Here is a 24,288-nt window from a genome sequence, read left to right as displayed (position 1 = left end):
TGAAATTAGATCATTCAAAAAGGCTACTTTATTTCTCTAGAATATTTAAGTGCCATCACCCTGAGTCAGAGGGAGGTGTGAAAAGCAAGGAGCAGCTCTGTGGGACTAGCAGGACTGCCTGCACTGGGGCTCAGAAAGCCCTGTCTTTGCTCTGGTCTCCTCAGTGTTCAGACTGAGAGCACTGCTGAAGATAAGGCAGTAACAAATCAGCAGCAAAAGTCCGATCTCAAAAATGAAATTTTATGGAAGTTCCCCCACAGGAAGAGTAGTAGCTTTGAGAGGTTTCCAAAATTAATTGCACATGATTGACTAGAAGGAATCTGTCCTAGCTTGTCCATTTTTTTTTTCAACAGTCCACGATACCTTGAATGATGAAATGTCCAACAGCAGCCCCATCAGCCACTTCCTCCTGCTGCCATTGGCAGACACGCGGCAGCTGCAGCTCCTGCACTTCTGCCTCTTCCTGGCCATCTCCCTGGCTGCCCTCCTGGCCAACGGCCTCATCATCAGCGCCGTAGCCTGCGGCCACCACCTGCACACCCCCATGTTCTTCTTCCTGCTCAACCTGGCCCTCACTGACCTGGGCTCCATCTGCACCACTGTCCCCAAAGCCATGCACAATTCCCTCTGGAACACCAGACACATCTCCTATAAAGGATGCACTGCTCAGGTCTTCATGCTTATCTTCTTCATTGGGTCAGAGCTTGCCCTCCTGACCATCATGTGCTACGACCGCTACGTGTCCATCTGCAAACCCCTGCACTACGGGACCCTCCTGGGCAGCAGAGCTTGTGCCCACATGGCAGCAGCTGCTTGGGCCAGTGGCTTTCTCAATGCTCTGCTGCACACGGCCAATACATTTTCCCTGCCCCTGTGCCAGGGCAATGCCCTGGGCCAGTTCTTCTGTGAAATCCCACACATCCTCAAACTCTCCTGCTCCAAATCCTATCTCAGGGAACTTGGGCTCATTGCTGTTAGTGCCTGTTTAGCTTCTGGATGTTTTGTGTTCATTGTTTTCTCCTATGTGCAGATCTTCAGGGCTGTGCTGAGGATCCCGTCTGAGCAGGGACGGCACAAAGCCTTTTCCACCTGCCTCCCTCACCTGGCTGTGGTCTCCCTGTTTGTTAGCACTGGCATGTTTGCTAACCTGAAGCCCCCCTCCATCTCCTCCCCATCCCTGGATCTGGCAATGTCAGTTCTGTACTCAGTGGTGCCTCCAGCCCTGAATCCCCTCATCTACAGTCTCAGGAACCAGGAGCTCAAGGCTGCAATGTGGAGACTGATGACTGGAGGGTTTCAAGGACATTAAACTTCCAGAAAAATAATGAAAATAACATAAATAATAACCTTTTTTGATATTTCTTGTTTTGTTAGTTATGGGATTCTTTTTCCTTTGTTTTAGTTTTTCTATATTGTCCACAAAGATAAGCCTATGCTCGTGTCATTTCTCATTTTGTTTCTCTCACCCTTCCCAGTGGCCACAGATTCTGTCAATGAGGAGCTCCACTCTTGGAGGCTATATATGAACTAAAGGATCTCCCAGCAAAGTTTTCTCCAGAGATGCCCCTTCTGTCCCCTTCTCTGGAGCTGCAGCAGCAATGTCTGTGTGCAGAGCTGGGGCAGATCAGTGCTGGCACAGCAGCTGTGCCCAGCAGCAGCAGCACTTGGTGTTGCCAGTGCTGCTCCCGTGCCACTGCCCCGCTGCCCTCCTGGCCCTCGTGTTGCTGCAGGGCCTGAGTGCTCTCGGGGCCGGGCACAGCCCTGGGGGTGGCAGTGCCAGGGCTGCAGCAGGGACAGGCCATGGGCACTGCTGGGGCAGCGCTGACGCCTCAGGCCAGGGCCTGGGGGCTCCAGGCTCCTTGGCCAGGCTCTCTCCACAACACTTGGCCAGCCCAATGCTGAGCACAGAAAAGCCCCGGGAGCAGCCCCAGGCTGGCCGTGGGCTGGCTGGGGGCAAACAGCATGGCTGGTGCTCTGCAAGCTCCCTGCAAGGGGGACACCCTGGCAAGGAGCAGCAGAGCAGGGGCTGATCCATCCCCACTGCACTGGACACCCCAGGGCAGCGTCCCAGAGCGTCCTCATGCACCTGCCAACAACATCCCCCCTCTGCAGCCCTGGCCTCTCCCCCAGCTCACACAGGAGCCGCATCCTTGCAGGCACACACACGGCAGCACTGGCTCAGGAGCCCCTGTTTGCATTGCACACAGCAGGCTCAGCACCCCCATGGTGCTGCTGTGGGGACATGGAGCTGAGTGAGCACAAATGCCATCAGCCCCTGGGGCCAGCAAGGGCTGGGAGATGGCAGGGAAACCACTCAGCTTTGTCGTGGCCTCTGAAGTCAGCCAGAAAGTTTGTTCCCATCAGCTGTGAGTTTCCTGTCCCACTGCAGATGTTGTTTCTCAGAGCCAGGGCTACCTGGCAGCCACTCCCAAACTGCCCTGAGCATTTCTATTCCTTCAGCTTTGCTTTCTTTACTCTTTCCTGATCCAGATTTCTTCCTCTTCACCACCCTTGTCCCCTCCCCTGCTAACAGCCCATTCCTCTTTGCCCTTTCCTCTCTGGCCCATCTCCCGATTTCAGTTCCTCAGTTGGCACCATGGGAACATCCCTTGGGGAGCAGGATCATCATCCAAGTGCTTCGGGAATTGTCTGCAGTGTCCTGCAGTGCCTCGTGCTGCTCCCTTGCCAGAGGCACCACAGGCCAGGGGGGCACATCTGGGCTGCTGTGTCTGGGTGTGGGGCTCCCTGCTGTGGGCAATGAGGAGGGGCTGGAGAGGCTCTGCAGGACTGACAGGATGGGCTTTGGGGCTGTGTGGAGAAGCTGAGGGACCTGGGCTGCTGGACCTTGTGAAGAGGAGGCCCAGGGCTCATCCTGCAACTGCTCCAAGGTGGCTCCAAGTGGCTTCAGGGAATCATAGAATCAGCAGCGCTGGAAAAGATCCTGGGGATCTTCACATCCAACCTGTGCCCTGACACCACCTTGTCTCCCTGAGCATCCTCTTCTCCAGGATAAACATTCCCAGCTCCCTCAGCCACTCCTCACAGGACTTGTGTTCCACACCCCTCACCAGCCTTGTTGCCCTTCTCTGGATACAATCCAGCCCCTCCATGTCCTTCCTAAATTGGGGCCCAGAACTTGACACAGCACTCGAGGTGCTGCCCAACCAGGGCCGAGTACAGGAGAAGAATCACTGCCCTGCTCCTGCTGGCCACACCATTCTTGGTTGTGGCCAGTTGCCATGGACTTTCTTGGCCACCTGGGCACACTGCTGGCTCATGTCCAGCCTGCTGTCCATCAGTGTCCCCAGGTCCCTTTCTGCCTGGCTGCTGTCCAGCCACTCTGTCCCCAGCCTGTAGCACTGCAGGGGTTGTTGTGGCCAAAGCGCAGTACCCGGCACTTGGTCTTGTTAAATCTCTTCTTGGATTTGGGCCCTGGATCCAGCCTGTCCAGGCCCGTGTATAGAGCCCTCCTACCTTCCAGAAGATCCACACTCACACCCAGCTTAATATCAGCACGATTCCATACGGTCTTAGAATGTCACAATTTCATGAGGCCTCCCTGTGTCACAATGTCTTTTTGGTTCAATGGAGCCCCAGGGTGTCACAAAGTCCCTTGGATCATTGTGCCCTGCAGTGTCATAATGGATCCTTGGTTCCATGAGGTCTCACAGTGCAGCAATGCTCTCCTTGGTTCCACAGTGTCACAATGGCCTCTTGGTTATACAAGGTCCAGCAGTATCACAGTGGTCTCCTTGTTTCCACAAGGACAAAAAGTGGCACAACTGTCTTCTTGATTTCATGTGGTCGCCTGGAGTCACATGGACCCCCGAATTCCATAAGGCTCCACAGTGCCACAATGGACTCCTGCTGACACAAGATCCTGCAGTGTCACAATGGATTCTTGGTGCCATGACACCCTGCAGTGTCAGTGTCACAGTGGTGTCTGAGTCCCTCTGCAGAGCCCTCCTGCCCTCCAGCACATCCACACTCACACCCAGCTTGGTGCCATCTGCACATTTGCTGATGCTGCACTCAATGCCCTCATCCAGATCATCAATGCAGATATTGAAATCCACGCTGGCTGCCTCTGATCCCTCAGCCATCCTGTGAGTGCCCTGTGATGGCACTCAAGGTGATCTGTTCCATCACCTCACCAGGCACCCAGGTCAGGCTGACAGGCCTGCAGTTCCCCACATCCTCCTTCCAGCCCTTCTTGGGCATGGGCTCACATTGGCACCTCCAGTCCTCTGGCACCTCCCTGCTGAGCCAGCACTGATGAGAAATGATGGAGAGCAGCTTGGGGAGCTCTTCCAGCAGCTCCCTCATCCCCCTAGGATAGATCCCACCTGTTCCCAGAGACACCAGTGAGCATCTGAGTGGCTCAGCAGGTCCCCAGCTGCTTCCTCCTGGATTACAGGGGTCTGTTCTGCTCCCTGTCCCCATCTCCCAGCTCAGGAGAACACTTGTCCTGAGGATATCCTGTCTAATTGTTTGAAACTGTGGCAATGAATGGGTTAAGTAGCTCAGCCTTTTTCTCGTCTTCAGTTACTATATTCCCCACAGCATCCAATAAAGAGCTGAGATTCTCTTTGTTCGCCGGTTTACTAATAACTTATTTATAGAAATATTTTCTATTATTTTTCACAGAAATTGCCAGGTTAAGTCCTAATTGAGTTTTCACTTCTCACATTTTCTTTCTGCATGACCAAATAACATTCTTAAACACTTCCTGAGTTGCCTGCACCTCTTTCCAAATATGATGCACCCTCTTTTTTCCCTGAGTGCCTAGAAAAATCTCCATACTCAGCCAGGCCAGTCATTTTCCTCACTAGCTCACTTCTGGCACACTGGGACAGGCTCTTTCTGCTCATTCATCATTCTTTTCTTGAAGTGTCTCCATCTGTAAGGGTCAGTCTGAAGTTCCCCTCGATTTTGCCTCCCGACCGTCACAAAGAGACCTCGAGGACCTCCACCCAGGCTGACTCCCAACAATGGTTTCCTGGCCGGGCCAAGGTGGATGCTCGTGACTGTGTGCTGGTGTATTGTGTTCATTGGACTGTGCTGTCGTGGCACCAACCAGAGGTTGTGTTGTACCAACTGAGGACTGCTTGACCGTACCTGTCTCCTGCAGCACCACACAATGGACCATAAATCTTCCCACCTCTTGGCCAGAGGCCACTCACTTTGGAGAAGGACTATAAAAGAGTGACCCTCTGGAGAAGACCCTTTGAGATCTCTCCACTGATGAAGACCCCCTGGAGAAGACCCCTGAGATCTCCCCATGTATAAAGACTCGTCTATCGGATGACCCGTGAGTACGCCCGTCTCGTCTGTTGGTAGCTATTTTCCCATCCCCTTCTTTTCTTCCCCTCTCCCTATACTTTGTTTCCTATACCTCTCCCCTTTATCGTAACTGAGTTGTTGGCATTTGATGAAATGCATTGCTGTTGTTGAATAAACTGATTTTCTGCTGTTGAATAAACTGATTTTGTCCCCTGCACTTTGGCTCTTTGCACCTTTAAGATCAAAAGAACCATCACGACCCCCACTCTGTATTAATAGCGGATCGTGACACCATCGTCCTTGGCTCAGGCAGTCTCAGAATACCAAATCCTCCTGAATATTGCCCTGAACCCCAAATTCATGCTCAAATGCCAGTGAAATGATTCAGCTTGAGATCTCTTTGCTTAATTTCTTTATTTGTACCCCAATTCTGGGTGTTTTGATGGGATCAACATGGAAATTATTCAGGTAGGAAAAGATCTCCAAGATCATCCAGCATTGCTTGATGCCGCCAGAAGAAACAACTGGACAGAGCAGATGAGATTTTTTGGGCTGTAAAGTAAAAAAATCATCTCCTCAATTAATTTCCAATGTTGATCTGAGTCCCCATGGATGTTAATGCCCCAGGGTTCATCCAGGTGCCCATGGGGATCCAGGAGGACATGAAGAGCACCAGCCAGGTGTCATCCCAACCTGGATCACCAGGGATGTGGGCCACCAGGGCTCTGCCCAACCAGCGTGGCTCCTGTGATGGGGGATGAGGTTGGAGAGGCACACGAAGCTCTTCCCACAGTTGGGGCACTCACAGGGCTTCCCTTACTGGTGCCTGCGTTGGTGTTTGGCCAAGAGAGAGCTCTGGGTGAAGCTCTTCCCACACTGGGGACACTCCTATGGCCTCTCCCCAGTGTGGATGCTCCGGTGCCTGATGAGGGTGGAGTTGCAGCTGCAGCCCTTCCTGCAGGGTGGAGTTGCAGCTGCAGCCCTTCCTTCAGTCAGGGAAGCAGAAGGGCCTCTCCTCTCTTACAGCAGAGGACAGCAGACCTGTTCTGAAACCTCTTCAAACAGTCGGGACACTCAGAGGGCCTCCCCTGGTGTGAGTCCTCTGGTACTGGATCACCTTGTTGCTCCACCCGAAGCTCTCTCCACATTCCCCACCCTCATAGGACCTTTCCCCAGTGCAGAGGCACTGGTGGGTGATGAGGTTGGAGCTGCAGTTGAAAACCTTCCCACACTTGTAAAGCCATTCCATGGTATATGGATCATTTGGTGCTTTATCAGGTAAAATCTCTCACTGATACTCCTCCTGTGGAGGCTCAGACAGCTTTGTGACTTCAGCCCTGGAGGGACAACAACAGGCAAGGAGAAACACCCCTCTAGATCATGGCGAGATGTTCCTCCCTCCCATAGGCCTTTGTAGGCACATGTGAATTCCTTCAGTTCTATTGGTTATTGTAGTTGATGTCACCAATGTTCACCCCAGCTCTGTGAGAATTGGATTAGTGAAGGATTCTCAAAGCCTGACTGAAAGCTCACACAGTCTTGTACATCTGCATGCAAACTCAGAGATAAGGTGTGCTGACTTAGAAAGGCCCTGGAATAGAGAAGATATTGTTGAGAGACAGATTGAACTAGAAACAAGGTTCAAACAATGGCCTCGCAAAAAAAACCAGATATTTTTGAGAATTAAAACTGTGAAAGCTGCATTGTGGCAAGGCCACGTGGGATACAATAATAGGTGACTGGTGTTAGAATTATTAGCACCATTGTGTGGCAAAAGCAAATAGGCTGAAAAACATTTCTAAGGTATTGTAACCAGGAAATAACTTGGCTTCTGATAGAATTTTGCACGTCTTATGTTTCATCCTTCAACAAGACTGATAAAGGAAGAAAATCTTAAAAACAAGAAGCCACTCAGTTGCCCCATCTCTGTAGAGCAGGGATATTCCAACATGCAGGCAGGGCTCCAGCCCTGCTGGGCTGGGAGAGGAGCTGCTCATCCAGAGAAATGTTTTGAAATTCTTCTTTCTTGCACAATCATCCTCTGGGCCACGAGCCTGGCCCAGCTCAGCAGCACAGACACAGCACAAGGACTTTAATGACCCTCTCAGGGTTTTGGGGCTATTTACCTCAGAATCATTCCCTGAGGGTGTCTTCAGAAATCTTCTGAAAACTTAAATTGAAATTCCAGAGTTTCGTGAAGTTTTGATGGACTCCACTGAGGGTCACAACTCACATGAAAATGTCCCCAGGTTCCAGTTAGAGCAGAACACTGGAGGCACTGATGACAGGGGGGACAAACAAGGCAAAGGTGTCTCTGATGCTGAGCAAACCTGGATGTGTTTCAGGAATGCAAAGGGCCAAGGGCTGAGCCCCAGCCCCTGGCAAGGCAGATCCTGTCCCTCCCTCCTTGCTCAGGGCTCTTCCCGGGCCACTGGGCTCTGGGCATGTGCAATGCCAAGGGCAGCACCATGGGGCGGCCCCTGCCAGGCTGCTGAGCAGGGACAAGGAGGCAATGAGGCCCCAGCACAGCAAGGCTCACTTGTCCCCTGCTGGCCTCAGGCCCAGGGCCAGCCTGCATGGCCCAAGTGCTGCAGGAGTTGGCTGTGTCAGGGCCTTTCAGCTGCTGCCCATCCCTGTGCCCTCTGCAGCCCAGGCTGTCCTACGGTGTCCATGCCCTGCGCCTCTGTCCCTGCAGGCTGTCGTCATCCCCCGGCTGCCCCACCTCGCTGGCCCCTTCCTTTGCTGACAGCTCTGCCTCCTGCCTGCCTCTGCCTGGACACCCAAAGCCTTGGGCTGCTCCAGATTCCTTCTGGGGAATGTGCTGCACCCAGCCCTGCCCTGAGAGAGGAAATGCTTTATCTTTTTGTCCAATCTGGGCCTCTTCATGTGCCCTTTGCATTAATGCTTTTTTCTCCAGCTGTCATCTGCTATGTCAAAAGGATTCACCAGCTCTGAAATCACCCTTCTATTCCTCCCATGTCTCTCCTCTGCTGTTCTCAGTCTCCACTCCATTGAGCACAGCGCTCCTTTGTCCCTATATTGTCCTTTGCTGCCCCAAAGCCCCACCTTGTCAAGGTGTTGTCAAATGAATATTTTGCCCTCATAGTCTTAAGAAAATCACCAGAGGCTTAAGCCAGCCAAACCTGTCTGTCTTGGCTACTTTTTCCCTCTAAGCAATCATTGTATATAGAAAATTTGTGAGGTGGAATCTCAGTTTTGGCCCATGGGCACATGGACAAGAAGGATGCTTCTTTTCCATTGGAAGGGAAGCACAGAGCCCAGCGTTTTGTTGGTCGATGAGAGGCAGTGATGCCAAACCAGTCACATTTGTCTCTCCTGGAGGTTTCTACTGGGAGCAATCCATGGCTCTATGGAGTTTTGGAACAAAATCATATTTTGGCCACGGACGCCTGGATGAGTGCCACAATTGGTGTCACAATTTCCATGCTCTCCATTATTCCATAAGGTCCTGCAGTGTCACAATGGCCCCTTGGATGCACAAGTCCCTGTTATGTCACAATGGGCCCACCTTTCTTCCATGAGGCCTTGCAGTGTCACAGGAATCTCCTTGGTACCACAGTATGAGAATATAAATATTACTAGAGATGGAGCAACTGAGACACTTGTAAAAGATGGTTTGTTGCCTTATGGCATCAGTTTCATAGAACGGTGAGACGTTAATTCTCAGTTACAATGCCTTATGTTAGTGTTTTAGCCAATCAAATACTTCTACAAAGCTTCCTAGTGTATTTTTACAGCAATCATTAATTGCTTTATTTCCCATGGCTTTGCTGCAATGAATAATTTTTCAGCCAATCATATAACACTTCACAAACATTCATTGATACATCTTAAACTTCTAACTAGCCTTACAAAGGTTCTATTGCTAAACTTTAAAATCTTTTACTATTTTAATGCATTGCTTTGCTTACATAATATTCATTTCTGTTTGCTGAAAACATATTTCTACTTTAAATACAAACTCATATTCTTTGTTCATGTCTGTTCCACTTAAATGCTCTAATTCTCTAAGTCTTCTCCAAGGTCTTAGGTCAAACCCTGTATCCATCTCTGTCTCTGAGCCTGTATGCACAAGGCCCTGTGAGCTCTCCGTGCCTGCATTTCCCACACTGCAGTATCCCAATGGACCCTTGGTTCCATGGGGACTCACAATGGCAGAAGGGTCTCCTTGGTTCCACAAGGCCCTGCAGAGCCCCTTGATTCAACGAGGCCTCAAAGTGTCATCATGGCCTCCAGGATTCCATGAGGTCCCACAGTGTCACAATGGACCTTTGGTTCCATGAAGTCCAGCACTGTTCCATGAATCCTCAGTTCCATGAGGCCCTGTAGTATCACAATGGACTCCTCGGTTCAATGGTGCCGCACAGTTGGCACCCCAGCCCTTGGTGTGATGAGACCCATAGTGTCACAATGGTTCCTTGCTTCCATGAGGCCTTGAAGTGCCACAATGATCTCCTTGGGTCCATGGGACCATAAAGTGACACAATAGTCTCCATGATTCCACGACACCCCACAGTGTCACAATGACCCCTTGGTTGCATTGAGCTCCACAGCATCACTATGATTTCTGGAGTTTTATAAGGCCCTAAAATGCCACAATGGTCCTGTTGTTTCACAAAGCCTCAAATTGTAAAAATGTCCTCCATGTTGCTGAGTCACAATGGACCTTTGGTTCCATGGAGCCCCAAAGTGCCACAAAGGTCTCCTTGATTCCATGGTGTCAGAATGGCCCCTTTGTCCCATGGAGCCCCACACTGTCACTGTGGTCCCCTTGATTCCATGAGGCCCTGCCGTGCTACAATGGCCCCAATGGCTACAATGGTCTCCAGGGAGACTCTCTACAACCACCTGAACAGAGGTTGTAGTCAGGTGGGGGTCGCTCTCTTTTCTCCCAGGAAACACCTGACAGAAGGAGAGGACACAGACTGAAGATGAGCCAGTATAGATTTGACATCAGGAAAAAATTATTCACTGCAAGAGTGATTGGGCACTGGAATCTTCTGCCCAGGGAAGTGGTGGAGTCATGGTCCCTAGCAGCCAAAAAAAGTCTTGACGTGGCACTCAGAGCCATGGTTAATTTTTTGAGGTGATGTTAGTTCATAGGTTGGATTTGATGGTTTCAAAGGTGTTTTCCAAACTCATTAATTTCGTGATTCTGCTTCAAAATACTCTCCATTGTTCCACGAGGCCCTGCAGGGTCATAATGGACCTTTGGTTTTATGAGTTCCCACAGTGTAACAATGGACCCTTGGTTCCATGAGGTTCCTCAGTGTCAGAACGGCCCCTTGGTCACAATGGACTTCTGGTTCCATGAGCTTTCATGCTCTCAGAAACATTTCCACAATGTCACCATGTACACTTTGTTCCCGGAGGTTCAGTAGTATAACAGGGTCACCTTGGTTCTGTGAGGTCCTGCAGTGTCACAATGCACCCATGACTGCAGGGGGTTCCACAGTGTCACCATGGCCTCCTTGGATCTGCAGTGTCACAAGGGACCATAGGTTCCATGTGGCCCCACTCTGTCAAAATGGATTTTAGTTCCATGAGCTCCCACAGTGTCAAAAGGCCCCTTTGTTCCTTGAGGTTCCATAGTGTCACAGTTGACACTTTGGTTCTGTGAGGCCCTGCTGTCAGCAAATCTCCAAAATATCAGAATAAGACTCCTTAACACTAATTTTGTGCAGGGCATGGACACCGTAGGACAGCCTGGGCTGCAGAGGGCACAGGGATGGGCAGCAGCTGAAAGGCCCTGACACAGCCAACTCCTGCAGCACTTGGGCCATGCAGGCTGGCCCTGGGCCTGAGGCCAGCAGGGGACAAGTGAGCCTTGCTGTGCTGGGGCCTCATTGCCTCCTTGTCCCTGCTCAGCAGCCTGGCAGGGGCCGCCCCATGGTGCTGCCCTTGGCATTGCACATGGCCAGAGCCCAGTGGCCCGGGAAGAGCCCTGAGCAAGGAGGGAGGGACAGGATCTGCCTTGCCAGGGGCAGGGGCTCAGCCCTTGGCCCTTTGCATTCCTGAAACTCATCCAGGTTTCTCAGCACCAGAGACATCTTTCCCTTGTTTGTCCCCTTCTGTCATCAGTGCCTCCAGTGTTCTGCTGTGACTGCAACCTGGGGACACTTTCTCAGTTGGGTCCCTCAGTGGGACCCATTAAAACTTCAAGAAACTTTGGAGTTGGAATCTAACTTGGAGTTCTTGACAAGTTTTTTGAACACTCTCTGAGGGACTGAGTCTGATGCAAACAAGCACAAAGCCCTGAGAGGGTCATTAAAGTCCTTGTGCTGTGTCTGTGCTGCTGAGCTGGGCTGGGCTCCTGGCACAGAGGCAGCTCCTGGCAACCAAGAAGAGCTTCAAAAAGATATTTCTGCTGAAGAGCAGCTCCTCTCCCAGCCCAGCAGAGCTGGGACACTGCCTGCAGCCACCCCAGGCACAGCACAGAGGCACAGAGAGCTTCAATCATTCAGGGCTGGGAAGATGCTCAGAAGTGACTGGGGCAGAATCACTCCCAGCCCTTGACACAGGAAACCTCTGGCTGCAGGACAATGCAGCTGCAGCTCCTGCAGTGATCTCCTCAAGCTGCAACATCCCAATGCCTGCAGACTGTGTGAGTACATTCTCTGATGATCTCTTGTGTAGAGCAGCCAGGGGTGCCCAGGGCTGTGGTGCAGAGCAGGGTCCTGCAGCCCAGGGTGCTGTGCTGGGGCAAGGACTCTGCTGCCTGCCAGGGACAGCTCTCAGCCAGCCCTGGGAGCTGCTCCCAGCACTGGGGGACAAGGTCTGGGTGGAAGGAGACAGCTGGTGAGGCTTGGAAGTGTTCTCCTTGTGTGGTGAGGATGCTGCATTGTTCAGCACTGCTCCCAGCATAGCATTTAACTCCACAATATTTCTAGGTAGACTATACAGGGAGCACGGTGAGGCAGGGGCTGCATAAAAAGGAAAATCCTGATTTTATAACCCACTGCTCTAGGTTGCTTAGACGGCAAATTGCATCATCTCTCAGCTCAGATTGGGGAAAGATATAATTTTTTTCTCTCTGAACTTAATAAAGCAGTCAGTGACAGAAATTTACACAGGGTCCTTCACAGGCAGCATCAGTGTCACTTTTCCTACCTCCTCAGGGTTGCTGTGATGTTGCCATCAGAGCCTGCAAAGGCAGAGGTGGCCCTAGGCAGTGTCCTGTGCTGGGAGGGGTCTGCAGGGCAGAGCTGAGTCCCCAGGGCTGGGCTGGGCTCTGGCAGCACTGGCAGGGCCCAGCCCTGGGCACAGGGAAGCAGCTGCTGGCAGGGACAGCTCCAGGCAGCAGAGCCCTGGGCAGGCAGTGGGGGGAAAGTGCCACCAAGCTGGGCTGGGATATTTCAAGTCCTCTCCAAATTGAACTATTCCATGATTACTTTTCTTACAGATCCCCATGCCAAGACACAGCAAATGTCCAACAGCAGCTCCATCAGCCACTTCCTCCTGCTGCCATTGGCAGACACGCGGCAGCTGCAGCTCCTGCACTTCTGCCTCTTCCTGGCCATCTCCCTGGCTGCCCTCCTGGCCAACGGCCTCATCATCAGCGCCGTAGCCTGCGGCCACCACCTGCACACCCCCATGTTCTTCTTCCTGCTCAACCTGGCCCTCACTGACCTGGGCTCCATCTGCACCACTGTCCCCAAAGCCATGCACAATTCCCTCTGGGACACCAGAAACATCTCCTATGCTGGATGCGCTGCTCAGCTCTTTTTCTTTGCCTTTTTCATCTCATCCGAGTTTTCCCTCCTGACCATCATGTGCTACGACCGCTACGTGTCCATCTGCAAACCCCTGCACTACGGGACCCTCCTGGGCAGCAGAGCTTGTGCCCACATGGCAGCAGCTGCCTGGGCCAGTGCCTTTCTCAATGCTCTGCTGCACACAGCCAATACATTTTCCCTGCCCCTGTGCCATGGCAATGCCCTGGGCCAGTTCTTCTGTGAGGTACCTCAGATCCTCAAGCTCTCCTGCTCTATATCCTATCTCAGGGAACTTGGGCTCCTTGCTGTAGGTGCCTGTTTAGCTTTTGGCTGTTTTATGTTCATGGTTTTCTCCTATGTGCAGATCTTCAGGGCTGTGCTGAAGATCCCGTCTGAGCAGGGACGGCACAAAGTCTTTTCCACCTGCCTCCTTCACCTGGCCGTGGTCTCCCTTTTTGTCAGCACTGGCTTTCTTGCCTACCTGAAGCCCCTCTCCATCTCCTCCCCATCTTTGGATCTGGCACTGTCAGTTCTGTACTCAGTGGTGCCTCCAGCCCTGAACCCCCTCATTTACAGCATGAGGAACCAGCAGCTCAAGGCTGCAGTATGGAGACTGATCACTGGATGGTTTTAGAAACAGTAAGTTGCTTCCCAGTTTCTGCAAATCACTTCCAATAAAAATCGTCTTTGATAGTACTTGTTTTGTTTGGTCATCGAATTGCTCTTTTATTTACTTTTTTAAAAATATTTTAACATATTTCATCTAGAAATGCCATTCTTTGTGCCATATTTCATTTTGTTTCTCCCCATGATTACTGTGACCAGAGACTGTCAATGAGGGGCTGCACTCTCATTGGCTTTAATGAACTAAATAATCTCCATCCTAGCAAAGTTTTCTCCAGAGATGCCCCTTTTGTTCCCTTCTCTGGAGCTGCAGCAGCAATGTCTGTGTGCAGAGCTGGGGCAGATCAGTGCTGGCACAGCAGCTGTGCCCAGCAGCAGCAGCAGCAGCACTTGGTGTTGCCAGTGCTGCTCCCGTGCCACTGCCCCGCTGCCCTCCTGGCCCTCGTGTTGCTGCAGGGCCTGAGTGCTCTCGGGGCCGGGCACAGCCCTGGGGGTGGCAGTGCCGGGGCTGCAGCAGGGACAGGCCATGGGCACTGCTGGGGCAGCGCTGACGCCTCAGGCCAGGGCCTGGGGGCTCCAGGCTCCTTGGCCAGGCTCTCTCCACAACACTTGTCCAGCCCAATGCTGAGCACAGAAAAGCCCCACGAGCAGCCCCAGGCTGGCCGTGGGCAGGCTGGGGGCAAACAGCATGGCTGGTGCTCTGCAAGCTCCCTGCAAGGGGGACACCCTGGCAAGGAGCAGCAGAGCAGGGGCTGATCCATCCCCACTGTGCTGGACACCCCAGGGCAGCGTCCCAGAGCGTCCTCATGCACCTGCCAACAACATCCCCCCTCTGCAGCCCTGGCCTCTCCCCCAGCTCACACAGGAGCCGCATCCTTGCAGGCACACACACGGCAGCACTGGCTCAGGAGCCCCTGTTTGCATTGCACACAGCAGGCTCAGCACCCCCATGGTGCTGCTGTGGGGACATGGAGCTGAGTGAGCACAAATGCCATCAGCCCCTGGGGCCAGCAAGGGCTGGGGGACAGCAGGGAAACAACTCAGCTTTGTCGTGGCCTCTGAAGTCAGCAAGAAAGTTTGTTCCCATCAGCTGTGAGTTTCCTGTCCGACTGCAGATGTTGTTGCTCGGAGCCAGGGCTGCCTGGCAGGCACCCCCAAACTGTCCTGAGCTTTTCCTTGGCTTCACCTTTGCTTTCTTTCCTCTTTCTTGATCCAGATTTTTTCCTCTTGCCCATCCCTGTCCCCTCCCTTGCAAACAGCCCATCCCTGATTGCCCTTTCCTCTCTGGCCCCACTCCCCATTTCAGTTCCTGGGTTGTCACCATGGGAGCATCACTTGGGAAGCAGGGCCATCTTCCAAGTGCTTCAGGAATTGTCTGCAGGGTCCTGCAGTGCCTCGTGCTTCTCCCTTGCCAGAGGCACCACAGGCCAGGGGGGCACATCTGGGCTGCTGTGTCTGGGTGTGGGGCTCCCTGTTGTGGGCAATGAGGAGGGGCTGGAGAGGCTCTGCAGGACTGACAGGATGGGCTTTGGGGCTGTGTGGAGAAGCTGAGGGACGTGGGCTGCTGGACCTTGTGAAGAGGAGGCCCAGGGCTCATCCTGCAACTGCCCCAGGGGTGTTTTAAAGAATCACAGAATCAGCCAGGCTGGAAAAGTCCTTGGAGATCATCAAGTCCATCGTGTGCCCTGACACCACCTTGTCTCCCTGAGCCTCCCCTTCTCCAGAATTAACAATTGCAGCTCCCTCAGCCACTCCTCACAGGACTTGTGTTCCACACCCCTCACCAGCCTTGTTGCCCTTCTCTGGACACGCTCCAGACCCTCCATGTCCTTCCTAAATTGGGGGGCCCAGAACTGGACACAGCACTCGAGGTGCTGCCCAACCAGGGCCGAGTACAGGAGAAGAATCACTGCCCTGCTCCTGCTGGCCACACCATTCCTGATCCTGGCCAGTTGCCATGGAAATTCTTGGCCACCTTGGCACACTGCTGGCTCATGTCCAGCCTGCTGTCCATCAGTGCCCCCAGGTCCCTTTCTGCCTGGCTGCTGTCCAGCCACTTCGTCCCCAGCTGGTAGCACTGCAGGGGTTGTTGTGGCCAAAGTGCAGGACCCAGTACTTGGCCTTGTTAAACCTCTCCTTGGATTTGGGCCCTGGATCCAGCCTATCCAGGCCCGTGTATAGAGCCCTCCTACCTTCCAGAAGATCCACACTCACACCCAGCTTCATGTCAGCACGATTCCATACGGTCTTAGAGTGTCACAATTTCATGAGGCCTCCCAGTGTCACAATATCCCTTTGCTTCAATGGAGCCCCAGGGTGTCACAAAGTCCCTTGGATCATTGTGCCCTGCAATGTCACAATGGATCTTTGGTTCCATGAGGTCTCACAGTGCAGCAATGCTCTCCTTGTTTCCACAGTGTCACAATGGCCTCTTGGTCCCATGGGGCACCATGGTGTCATAATTGTTTCCTTCAGTCTATGAGTCCCTGCAGTGTCACAACTGTCTTCTTGGTTGTACGAGGTCCAGCAGTATCACAGTGGTCTCCTTGTTTCCAAAAGGACAAAAAGTGGCACAACTGTCTTCTTGATTTCATGAGGTCTCATGGAGTCACAGGGACCCCCGAATTCCATAAGGCTCCACAGTGCCACAATGGACTCCTTGTTTGCACGGTGCCACAATGGACCCCTGCTGACACAAGATCCTGCAGTGTCACAATGGATTCTTGGTGCCATGACACCATGCAGTGTCAGTGTCACAGTGGTGTCTGAGTCCCTCTGCAGAGCCCTCCTGCTCTCCAGCACATCCACACTCACCCCCAGCTTGGTGCCATCTGCACATTTGCTGATGGTGCACTCAATGCCCTCATCCAGATCATCAATGCAGATATTGAAATCCATGCTGGCTGCCTCTGATCCCTCAGCCATCCTGGAGGTGCCCTGTGATGGCACTCAAGGTGATCTGTTCCATCACCTCACCAGCCACCCAGGTCAGGCTGACAGGCCTGCACTTCCCCACATCCTCCTTCCAGCCCTTCTTGGGGATGGGCTCACATTGGCACCTCCAGTCCTCTGGCACCTCCCTGCTGAGCCAGCACTGATGAGAAATGATGGAGAGCAGCTTGGGGAGCCCTTCCAGCAGCTCCCTCATCCCCCTAGGATGGATCCCACCTGTTCCCAGAGACACCAGTGAGCATCTGAGTGGCTCAGCAGGTCCCCAGCTGCTTCCTCCAGGATTACAGGGGTCTGTTCTGCTCCCTGTCCCCATCTCCCAGCTCAGGAGAACACTTGTCCTGAGGATATCCTGTCTAATTGTTTGAAACTGTGGCAATGAATGGGTTAAGTAGCTCAGCCTTTTTCTCATCTTCAATTTCTCTATTCCCCACAGCATCCAATGAAGAGCTGAGATTCTCCTTGTTCGCCGGTTTACTAATAACTTATTTATAGAAATATTTTCTATTATTTTTCACAGAAGTGGCCAGGTTAAGTCCTAATTCAGTTTTCAATTCTCACATTTTCTTTCTGCATGACTTAATAACATCCTTAAACACTTCCTGAGTTGCCTGCACCTCTTTCCAAATATGATGCACCCTCTTTTTTCCCTGAGTGCCTAGAAAAATCTCCATACCCAGCCAGGCCAGTCATTTTCCTCACTAGCTCACTTCTGGCACACTGGGACAGGCTCCTTCTGCTCATTCATGATTTCTTTCTTGAAGTGTCTCCATCTGTAAGGGTAGGTCTGATGTTTCCCTCGATTTTGCCTCCCGACCATCGCAAAGAGACCTCGAGGACCCCCACCCCGGCTGACTCCCAACAATGGTTTCCTGGCCTGGCCAAGGTGGATGCTCGTGACTGTGTGCTGGTGTATTGTGTTCACTGGACTGTGCTGTTGTGGCACCAACCAGAGGTTGTGTTGTACCAACTGAGGACTGCTTGACCGTACCTGTCTCCTGCAGCACCACACAATGGTCCATAAATCTTCCCACCTCTTGGCCAGAGGCCACATGTTTTGGAGAAGGACTATAAAAGAGTGACCCTCTGGAAAAGACCCTTTGAGATCTCTCCACTGATGAAGACCCGTCTATCCCCTGGAGAAGACCCCTGAGATCTCCCCACAGACAAAGACTCGTCTATGGGATGACCCGTGAGGACGCCCGTCTCGTCTGTTGGTAGCTATTTTCCCATCCCTTTCTTTCCTTCCCCTCTCCCTATCCTATACCTCTCCCCTTTACCGTAACTGAGTTGTTGGCATTTGATGAAATGCATTGCTGTTGTTGAATAAGCTGATTTTCTGCTGTTGAATAAACTGATTTTGTCCCCTGCACTTTGGCTGTTTGCACCTTTAAGATCAAAAGAACCATCACGACCCCCACTCTGTATTAATAGCGGATCTTGACAGGCTCCATGAGACCACAGGACCATTCTGACTCTGTGGAACCAAGGATACCACTGTTACACTATGAGGCATCATGGAACAAAGGAGGCCATTGTGAACCAGCAGGGGAACCCGCTGACACTATTTTTATACTTCAAGGGCCATTGTGGAACTGCTGAGCCTTGTCCAACCAATGAGACCATTGTGACATCACAGAGCCTCATGGAAGCAAGGGGCTGTTGTGACACTGTGTGGCACCATGGAACCAAGGAGACCATTGTGAAACTACAGGGCTCCATAGAACTAAGAACTCATGTAACAGAGGGGCCCAATGGAATCAGGGCCTCTCCACCCTGTGGGGCATGCTCCTGCAAGCCCAGGAAGATACTCCACTCATTTTGTCAGATAAGGAATGGCCCCAGAATGATCTTCTTTTCCTGTACCCTCATTGGTTTAAATTTGACTGTAGTGTTCCTGCCTTAGTTCTTCCCATTGATTGTCCTCCTCGACCCACCCCTTTGCAGTCCCCTGCTTTTCTCGTAATTGAACCTAAACTCCACCCATACCCTGGCATATAAAACCCATGACTCTACCCTCATTCTTGTCTTGGTCCCTGGTTCAATAAAGGATCCCGGGTTTTGCTAAACCAAGACCCATCCTGTTTACGTCTTTTCCTGTTGGTCACTAATGGCTGCCTGAGGTCCAAGACTCCAGGGCCCAGGGAAGCTGTTGTGCCCCTCACTGCAGCGGAACACAACACCAAGGGGCAGTTGTGATGTCAGGGCCCCAAGGGTACAAGAACATGGAACAGGTCTGGTTGGCTGGGCCTCCTGAGGGCTGCCTGACTGGTCCAGCTGACTTGCCATGTTGGGGGCTATTTCTCATCAGCCCCTGAAACACTAGAGTTCAGTGGTTTCCTTCCTATGGGAAAAAGCTGTCCTTCTCCTCCAGGGGTTCATGGCCAAAATTGGGATACCTCCTCCAAATTTGATTTTATCCAAGGATTATTCCCATATGAAACCTGCCAGGACAGACAGCTCTGGCAGGCCTTGGCCTCTTGGGGGCCACCTCTTATCTGCCTTCAAAACACTGGGGACCTGTGCTTTTCTTCCCATGGAAAAACATCTTTCAAGTCCAGGCATCCATGGCCAAAATTGGGAATCCACCTCCAAAATTCCAAGGACAGGTCCCAGACAAAATCTTCCAGGCTTCCTGTGGGCCAGCTCTTGTCTGCCTTTGAAACACCAGGGCTCCCTACATTCCTTCCTAGGAAAAAGAATTCTCCTTCTCATCCAGATGTCCATAGAGAAAAGTGGGATTTGGCCTCCCAAATTCTGTCTGTTCAAGGATTCCTCCCTGACAAAAGGTCTGGCTGGCCTTGGCCTCCTTGGGGCTGCATCTAATCAGCCTTTGAAACACTGGGACTCTACCGTTTCCTTCCTATGGAGAACTGTCTTTCTAGTCCAGGAACCCATGGCTGAAATGGAATTCCACCTCCAAAACTCCCCATATATCCAAAGGTTGCTTTCAGACAGAAGCTGTAAGGACAGACAGGTCTGGCTTGCCTTGGCCTCTGGTGAGTGCTTCTCATCTGCCTTCAAAACCCTGGGGTTCTGTGGTTTCCTTCCTATGGAAAAGAGCGATCCCTCTTGTCCAAGGGCTCTTGGGCTCAAACACTTGACCACTATCGAGTGACAAAGAAGCTATGTGCTCAGTGGAGTGGAAACTGAGGACAGCAGAAGAGTGCCCTGGGAGGGATTGAACAGTGGTTTCAGAGATGGTGGATCCTTTTGACATAGTGGAAAACAGCCTGAGAAAGAAAGAATTAATGCCAAAGGCAGCTGAGGAGGCCCAGACTGGAAAAAAGGAGAAATTTCCCTTCTATGAAAGGGCTGTGGTGCAGCACATCCCCCAGAAGGAATCTGGAGCAGCCCAAGGCTCTGTGTGTGCAGGCAGAGGCAGGCAGGAGGCAGAGCTGTCAGCAAAGGAAGGGGCCAGCGAGGTGGGGCAGCCGGGGGATGACGACAGCCTGCAGGGACAGAGGCGCAGGGCATGGACACCGTAGGACAGCCTGGGCTGCAGAGGGCACAGGGATGGGCAGCAGCTGAAAGGCCCTGACACAGCCAACTCCTGCAGCACTTGGGCCATGCAGGCTGGCCCTGGGCCTGAGGCCAGCAGGGGACAAGTGAGCCTTGCTGTGCTGGGGCCTCATTGCCTCCTTGTCCCTGCTCAGCAGCCTGGCAGGGGCCGCCCCATGGTGCTGCCCTTGGCATTGCACATGGCCAGAGCCCAGTGGCCCGGGAAAAGCCCTGAGCAATGAGGGAGGGACAGGATCTGCCTTGCCAGGGGCTGGGGCTCAGCCCTTGGTCCTTTGCATTACTGAAACACATCCAGGTTTGCTCAGCATCAGAGACCCCTTTCCCTTGTTTGTCCCCACCTGTCATCAGTGCCGCCAGTGTTCTGCACTAACTGAAACCTGGGGACACTTTCTCAGTCCTGTCCCTCAGTGGGACCCATTAAAACTTGAAGAAACTTCAGTGTTTCAATTAAAATTTGAGTTCTTGAGAAGTTTCTCAAGCACACTCTGAGGGACGGAGTCTGATGCAGACAGCACCAACGCCCTGAGAGGGTCATTAAAATCCGTGTGCTGTGTCTGTGGTGAAGAGCTGGGCTGAGCTTCTGGCACAGAAGGCGATTCTGGCAACCAAGAAGAGCTTCAAAAACACATTTCGCATCATGAGCAGCTCTTCTCCCAGCTCAGCAGGGATGGGGCACTGCCTGCATCCACCCCAGGCACAGCACAGAGGCACAGAGAGCTTCAATCAGTCAGGGCTGGGAAGATGCTCAGAAGTGCCTGGGGCAGAATCACTCCCAGCCCTTGACACAGGAAGCCTCTGGCTGCAGGACAATGCAGCTGCAGCTCCTGCACTGATCTCCTAAAGCTGCAACCTCCCAATGCCTGCAGACTCGGTGAGTACATTCTCTGATGATCTCTTGTGTAGAGCAGCCAGGGGTGCCCAGGGCTGTGGTGCAGAGCAGGGTCCTGCAGCCCAGGGTGCTGTGCTGGGGCAGGGACTCTGCTGCCTGCCAGGGACAGCTCTCAGCCAGCCCTGGGAGCTGCTCCCAGCACTGGGGGACAAGGTCTGGGTGGAAGGAGACAGCTGGTAAGGCTTGGAAGTATTCTGCTTGTGTATTGAGGATGATGCATTGTTCAGGACTGCTCCCAGAGTAGCATTTAACTCCAGAATATTTCTAGGTAGATTACAAAGGGAGCGCAGAGAGGCAGGGGCTGCATAAAAAAGATAATCCTGATTTTATATTCTATTGCTCTGTGTTGCGTAGGTGGGAAAATTGCATATAGATATTCATCTCAGTTCAGGTTGGGAAATTTTTTTTTTTTCTCGGATCTTAATAAAGCAGGAAGTAACAGAAATCAGCACTTACAAGCAACACCAGTGTCATTTTTCCAGTCTCCTCAGGGTTGCTGTGATGTTGCCATCAGATCCTGCAGAAGCAGAGCTAGCCCTGGGCAGTGCCCTGTGCTGGGAGGGGTCTGCAGGGCAGAGCTGAGCCCCAGGGCTGGGCTGGGCTCTGGCAGCACTGGCAGGGCTCAGCCCTGGGCACAGGGAAGCAGCTGCTGGCAGGAACAGCTCCAGGCAGCAGAGCCCTGGGCAGGCAGTGGGGGAAAAGTGACACCAAGCTGGGCTGGGATATTTAAAATCCTCTCCAAACTGAACTATACCATTATTAATTTTTTCTAGATCTCCATGCCAAGACCCAGCAAATGTCCAACATCAGCTCCATCAGCCACTTCCTCCTGCTGCCATTGGCAGACACGCGGCAGCTGCAGCTCCTGCACTTCTGCCTCTTCCTGGCCATCTCCCTGGCTGCCCTCCTGGCCAACGGCCTCATCATCAGCGCCGTAGCCTGCGGCCACCACCTGCACACCCCCATGTTCTTCTTCCTGCTCAACCTGGCCCTCACTGACCTGGGCTCCATCTGCACCACTGTCCCCAAAACCATGCACAATTCCCTCTGGGACACCAGACACATCTCCTATGCTGGATGTGCTGCTCAGGTCTTTTTCTTTGTGTTCTTCATCTCAGCAGAGTATTTCCTCCTGACCATCATGTGCTACGACCGCTACGTGTCCATCTGCAAACCCCTGCACTACGGGACCCTCCTGGGCAGCAGAGCTTGTGCCCACATGGCAGCAGCTGCCTGGGCCAGTGGCTTTCTCAATGCTCTGCTTCACACAGCCAATACATTTTCCCTGACCCTGTGCCAAGGCAATGCCCTTGGCCAGTTCTTCTGTGAAATTCCCCAGATCCTCAAGCTCTCCTGTTCACACTCCAACCTCAGGGAAGTTGGGCTCATTGTGATAAGTGCTGTTCTATATTTTGGTTGTTTTGTGTTCATTGTTTTCTCCTATGTGCAGATCTTCAGGGCTGTGCTGAGGATCCCCTCTGAGCAGGGACGGCACAAAGCCTTTTCCACCTGCCTCCCTCACCTGGCTGTGGTCTCTCTATTTGTCAGCACTGCAGTGTTTGCCTACCTGAAGCCCCCCTCCATCTCCTCCCCATCCCTGGATCTGGCACTGTCAGTTCTGTACTCGGTGGTGCCTCCAGTCCTGAACCCTCTCATCTACAGCCTGAGGAATCAGCAGCTCAAGGCTGCAGTGTGGACATTGATGACTTGAGGATTTAAGAAATTGTAAACTGATGGTCAATTTCTGCAAATCATTGGTAAAAAAAGTCACCTTTGATAATTCTTGTTGGTTTCATTTTGGAGGTTATTGTTTGTGGTTTACTTTTTACTGTGGTCTCCCTGTTTCTCAGCACTGCCTTATTTGAGTACCTGAAGCCCCCCTCCATCTCCTCCCCATCCCTGGATCTGTCCTTATCAGTTCTGTACTCAGTGGTGCCTCCAGCCCTGAATCCCCTCATCTACAGTCTCAGGAACCAGGAGCTCAAGGCTGCAATGTGGAGGCTGATGACTGGAGGGTTTCAGGGACATTAAACTTCCAGAAAAATAATGAAAATAACATAAATAATAGCCATTTTTGATAGTTCTTGTTTTGTTAGTTGTGGGATTCTTTTTCCTTTGTTTTAGTTTTTCTATATTGTCCACAAAGATAAGCCTATGCTCGTGTTATTTCTCATTTTGTTTCTCTCACCCTTCCCATTGACCACAGATTCTGTCAATGAGGAGCTCCACTCTTGGTGGCTATATATGAACTAAAGGATCTCCCAGCAAAGATTTCTCCAGCGATGCCCCTTTTGTTCCCTTCTCTGGAGCTGCAGCAGCAATGTCTGTGTGCAGAGCTGGGGCAGATCAGTGCTGGCACAGCAGCTGTGCCCAGCAGCAGCAGCACTTGGTGTTGCCAGTGCTGCTCCCGTGCCACTGCCCCGCTGCCCTCCTGGCCCTCGTGTTGCTGCAGGGCCTGAGTGCTCTCGGGGCTGGGCACAGCCCTGGGGGTGGCAGTGCCGGGGCTGCAGCAGGGACAGGCCATGGGCACTGCTGGGGCAGCACTGACGCCTCAGGGCAGGGCCTGGGGGCTCCAGGCTCCTTGGCCAGACTCTCTCCACAACACTTGGCCAGCCCAATGCTGAGCACAGAAAAGCCCCGGGAGCAGCCCCAGGCTGGCCGTGGGCAGGCTGGGGGCAAACAGCATGGCTGGTGCTCTGCAAGCTCCCTGCAAGGGGGACACCCTGGCAAGGAGCAGCAGAGCAGGGGCTGATCCATCCCCAGTGCACTGGACACCCCAGGGCAGCGTCCCAGAGCGTCCTCATGCACCTGCCAACAACATCCCCCCTCTGCAGCCCTGGCCTCTCCCCCAGCTCACACAGGAGCCGCATCCTTGCAGGCACACACACGGCAGCACTGGCTCAGGAGCCCCTGTTTGCATTGCACACAGCAGGCTCAGCACCCCCATGGTGCTGCTGTGGGGACATGGAGCTGAGCGAGCACAAATGCCATCAGCCCCTGGGGCCAGCAAGGGCTGGGGGACGGCAGGGAAACCACTTGGGTTTGTTGTGGCCTCTGAAGTCAGCCAGAAAGTTTGTACCCATCATCTGTGAGTTTCCTGTCCCACTGCAGATGTTGTTGCTCAGAGTCAGGACTGCCTGGCAGCCAGCCTCAAACTGCCCTGAGCATTTCCTTGGCTTCACCTTTGCTTTCTTTCCACTTTCCTGCTCCTGATTGCTTCCTATTACCCACCTTCATTCCCTCCCCTGCAAACAGCCCATCCCTGTTTGCCCTTTCCTCTCTGGC

The 24,288-nt window shown here is 52.7% G+C and overlaps 3 protein-coding genes across 3 annotated transcripts; all 3 read left to right on the top strand.

Moving 5' to 3' along the window:
* The first annotated feature begins 358 nt into the window (after nt 1-358).
* Nucleotides 359-1,309, top strand: LOC148217264 (olfactory receptor 14I1-like). The gene has a single exon (XM_088158735.1). The coding sequence runs from the start codon at nt 377-379 to the stop codon at nt 1,307-1,309; it is 933 nt and encodes a 310-aa protein (XP_088014861.1). The 5' UTR covers nt 359-376.
* Nucleotides 1,310-13,074: 11,765 nt separating this feature from the next.
* On the top strand, nt 13,075-13,653 carry LOC148217263 (olfactory receptor 14J1-like). Its single transcript, XM_088158752.1, has one exon. The coding sequence runs from the start codon at nt 13,075-13,077 to the stop codon at nt 13,651-13,653; it is 579 nt and encodes a 192-aa protein (XP_088014878.1).
* Nucleotides 13,654-21,214: 7,561 nt separating this feature from the next.
* On the top strand, nt 21,215-22,780 carry LOC148217262 (olfactory receptor 14A16-like). Its single transcript, XM_088158751.1, has 2 exons — nt 21,215-21,219; nt 21,934-22,780. The coding sequence occupies exons 1-2, from the start codon at nt 21,215-21,217 to the stop codon at nt 22,712-22,714; spliced, it is 786 nt and encodes a 261-aa protein (XP_088014877.1). The 3' UTR covers nt 22,715-22,780.
* The last annotated feature ends 1,508 nt before the right edge of the window (nt 22,781-24,288 follow it).

This window comes from Sturnus vulgaris, unplaced genomic scaffold (assembly GCF_052056855.1).
Source record: "Sturnus vulgaris isolate bStuVul1 unplaced genomic scaffold, bStuVul1.hap1 Scaffold_87, whole genome shotgun sequence".
NCBI lineage: Eukaryota > Metazoa > Chordata > Aves > Passeriformes > Sturnidae > Sturnus > Sturnus vulgaris.
This window is presented reverse-complemented; position numbering and strand designations above follow the sequence as displayed.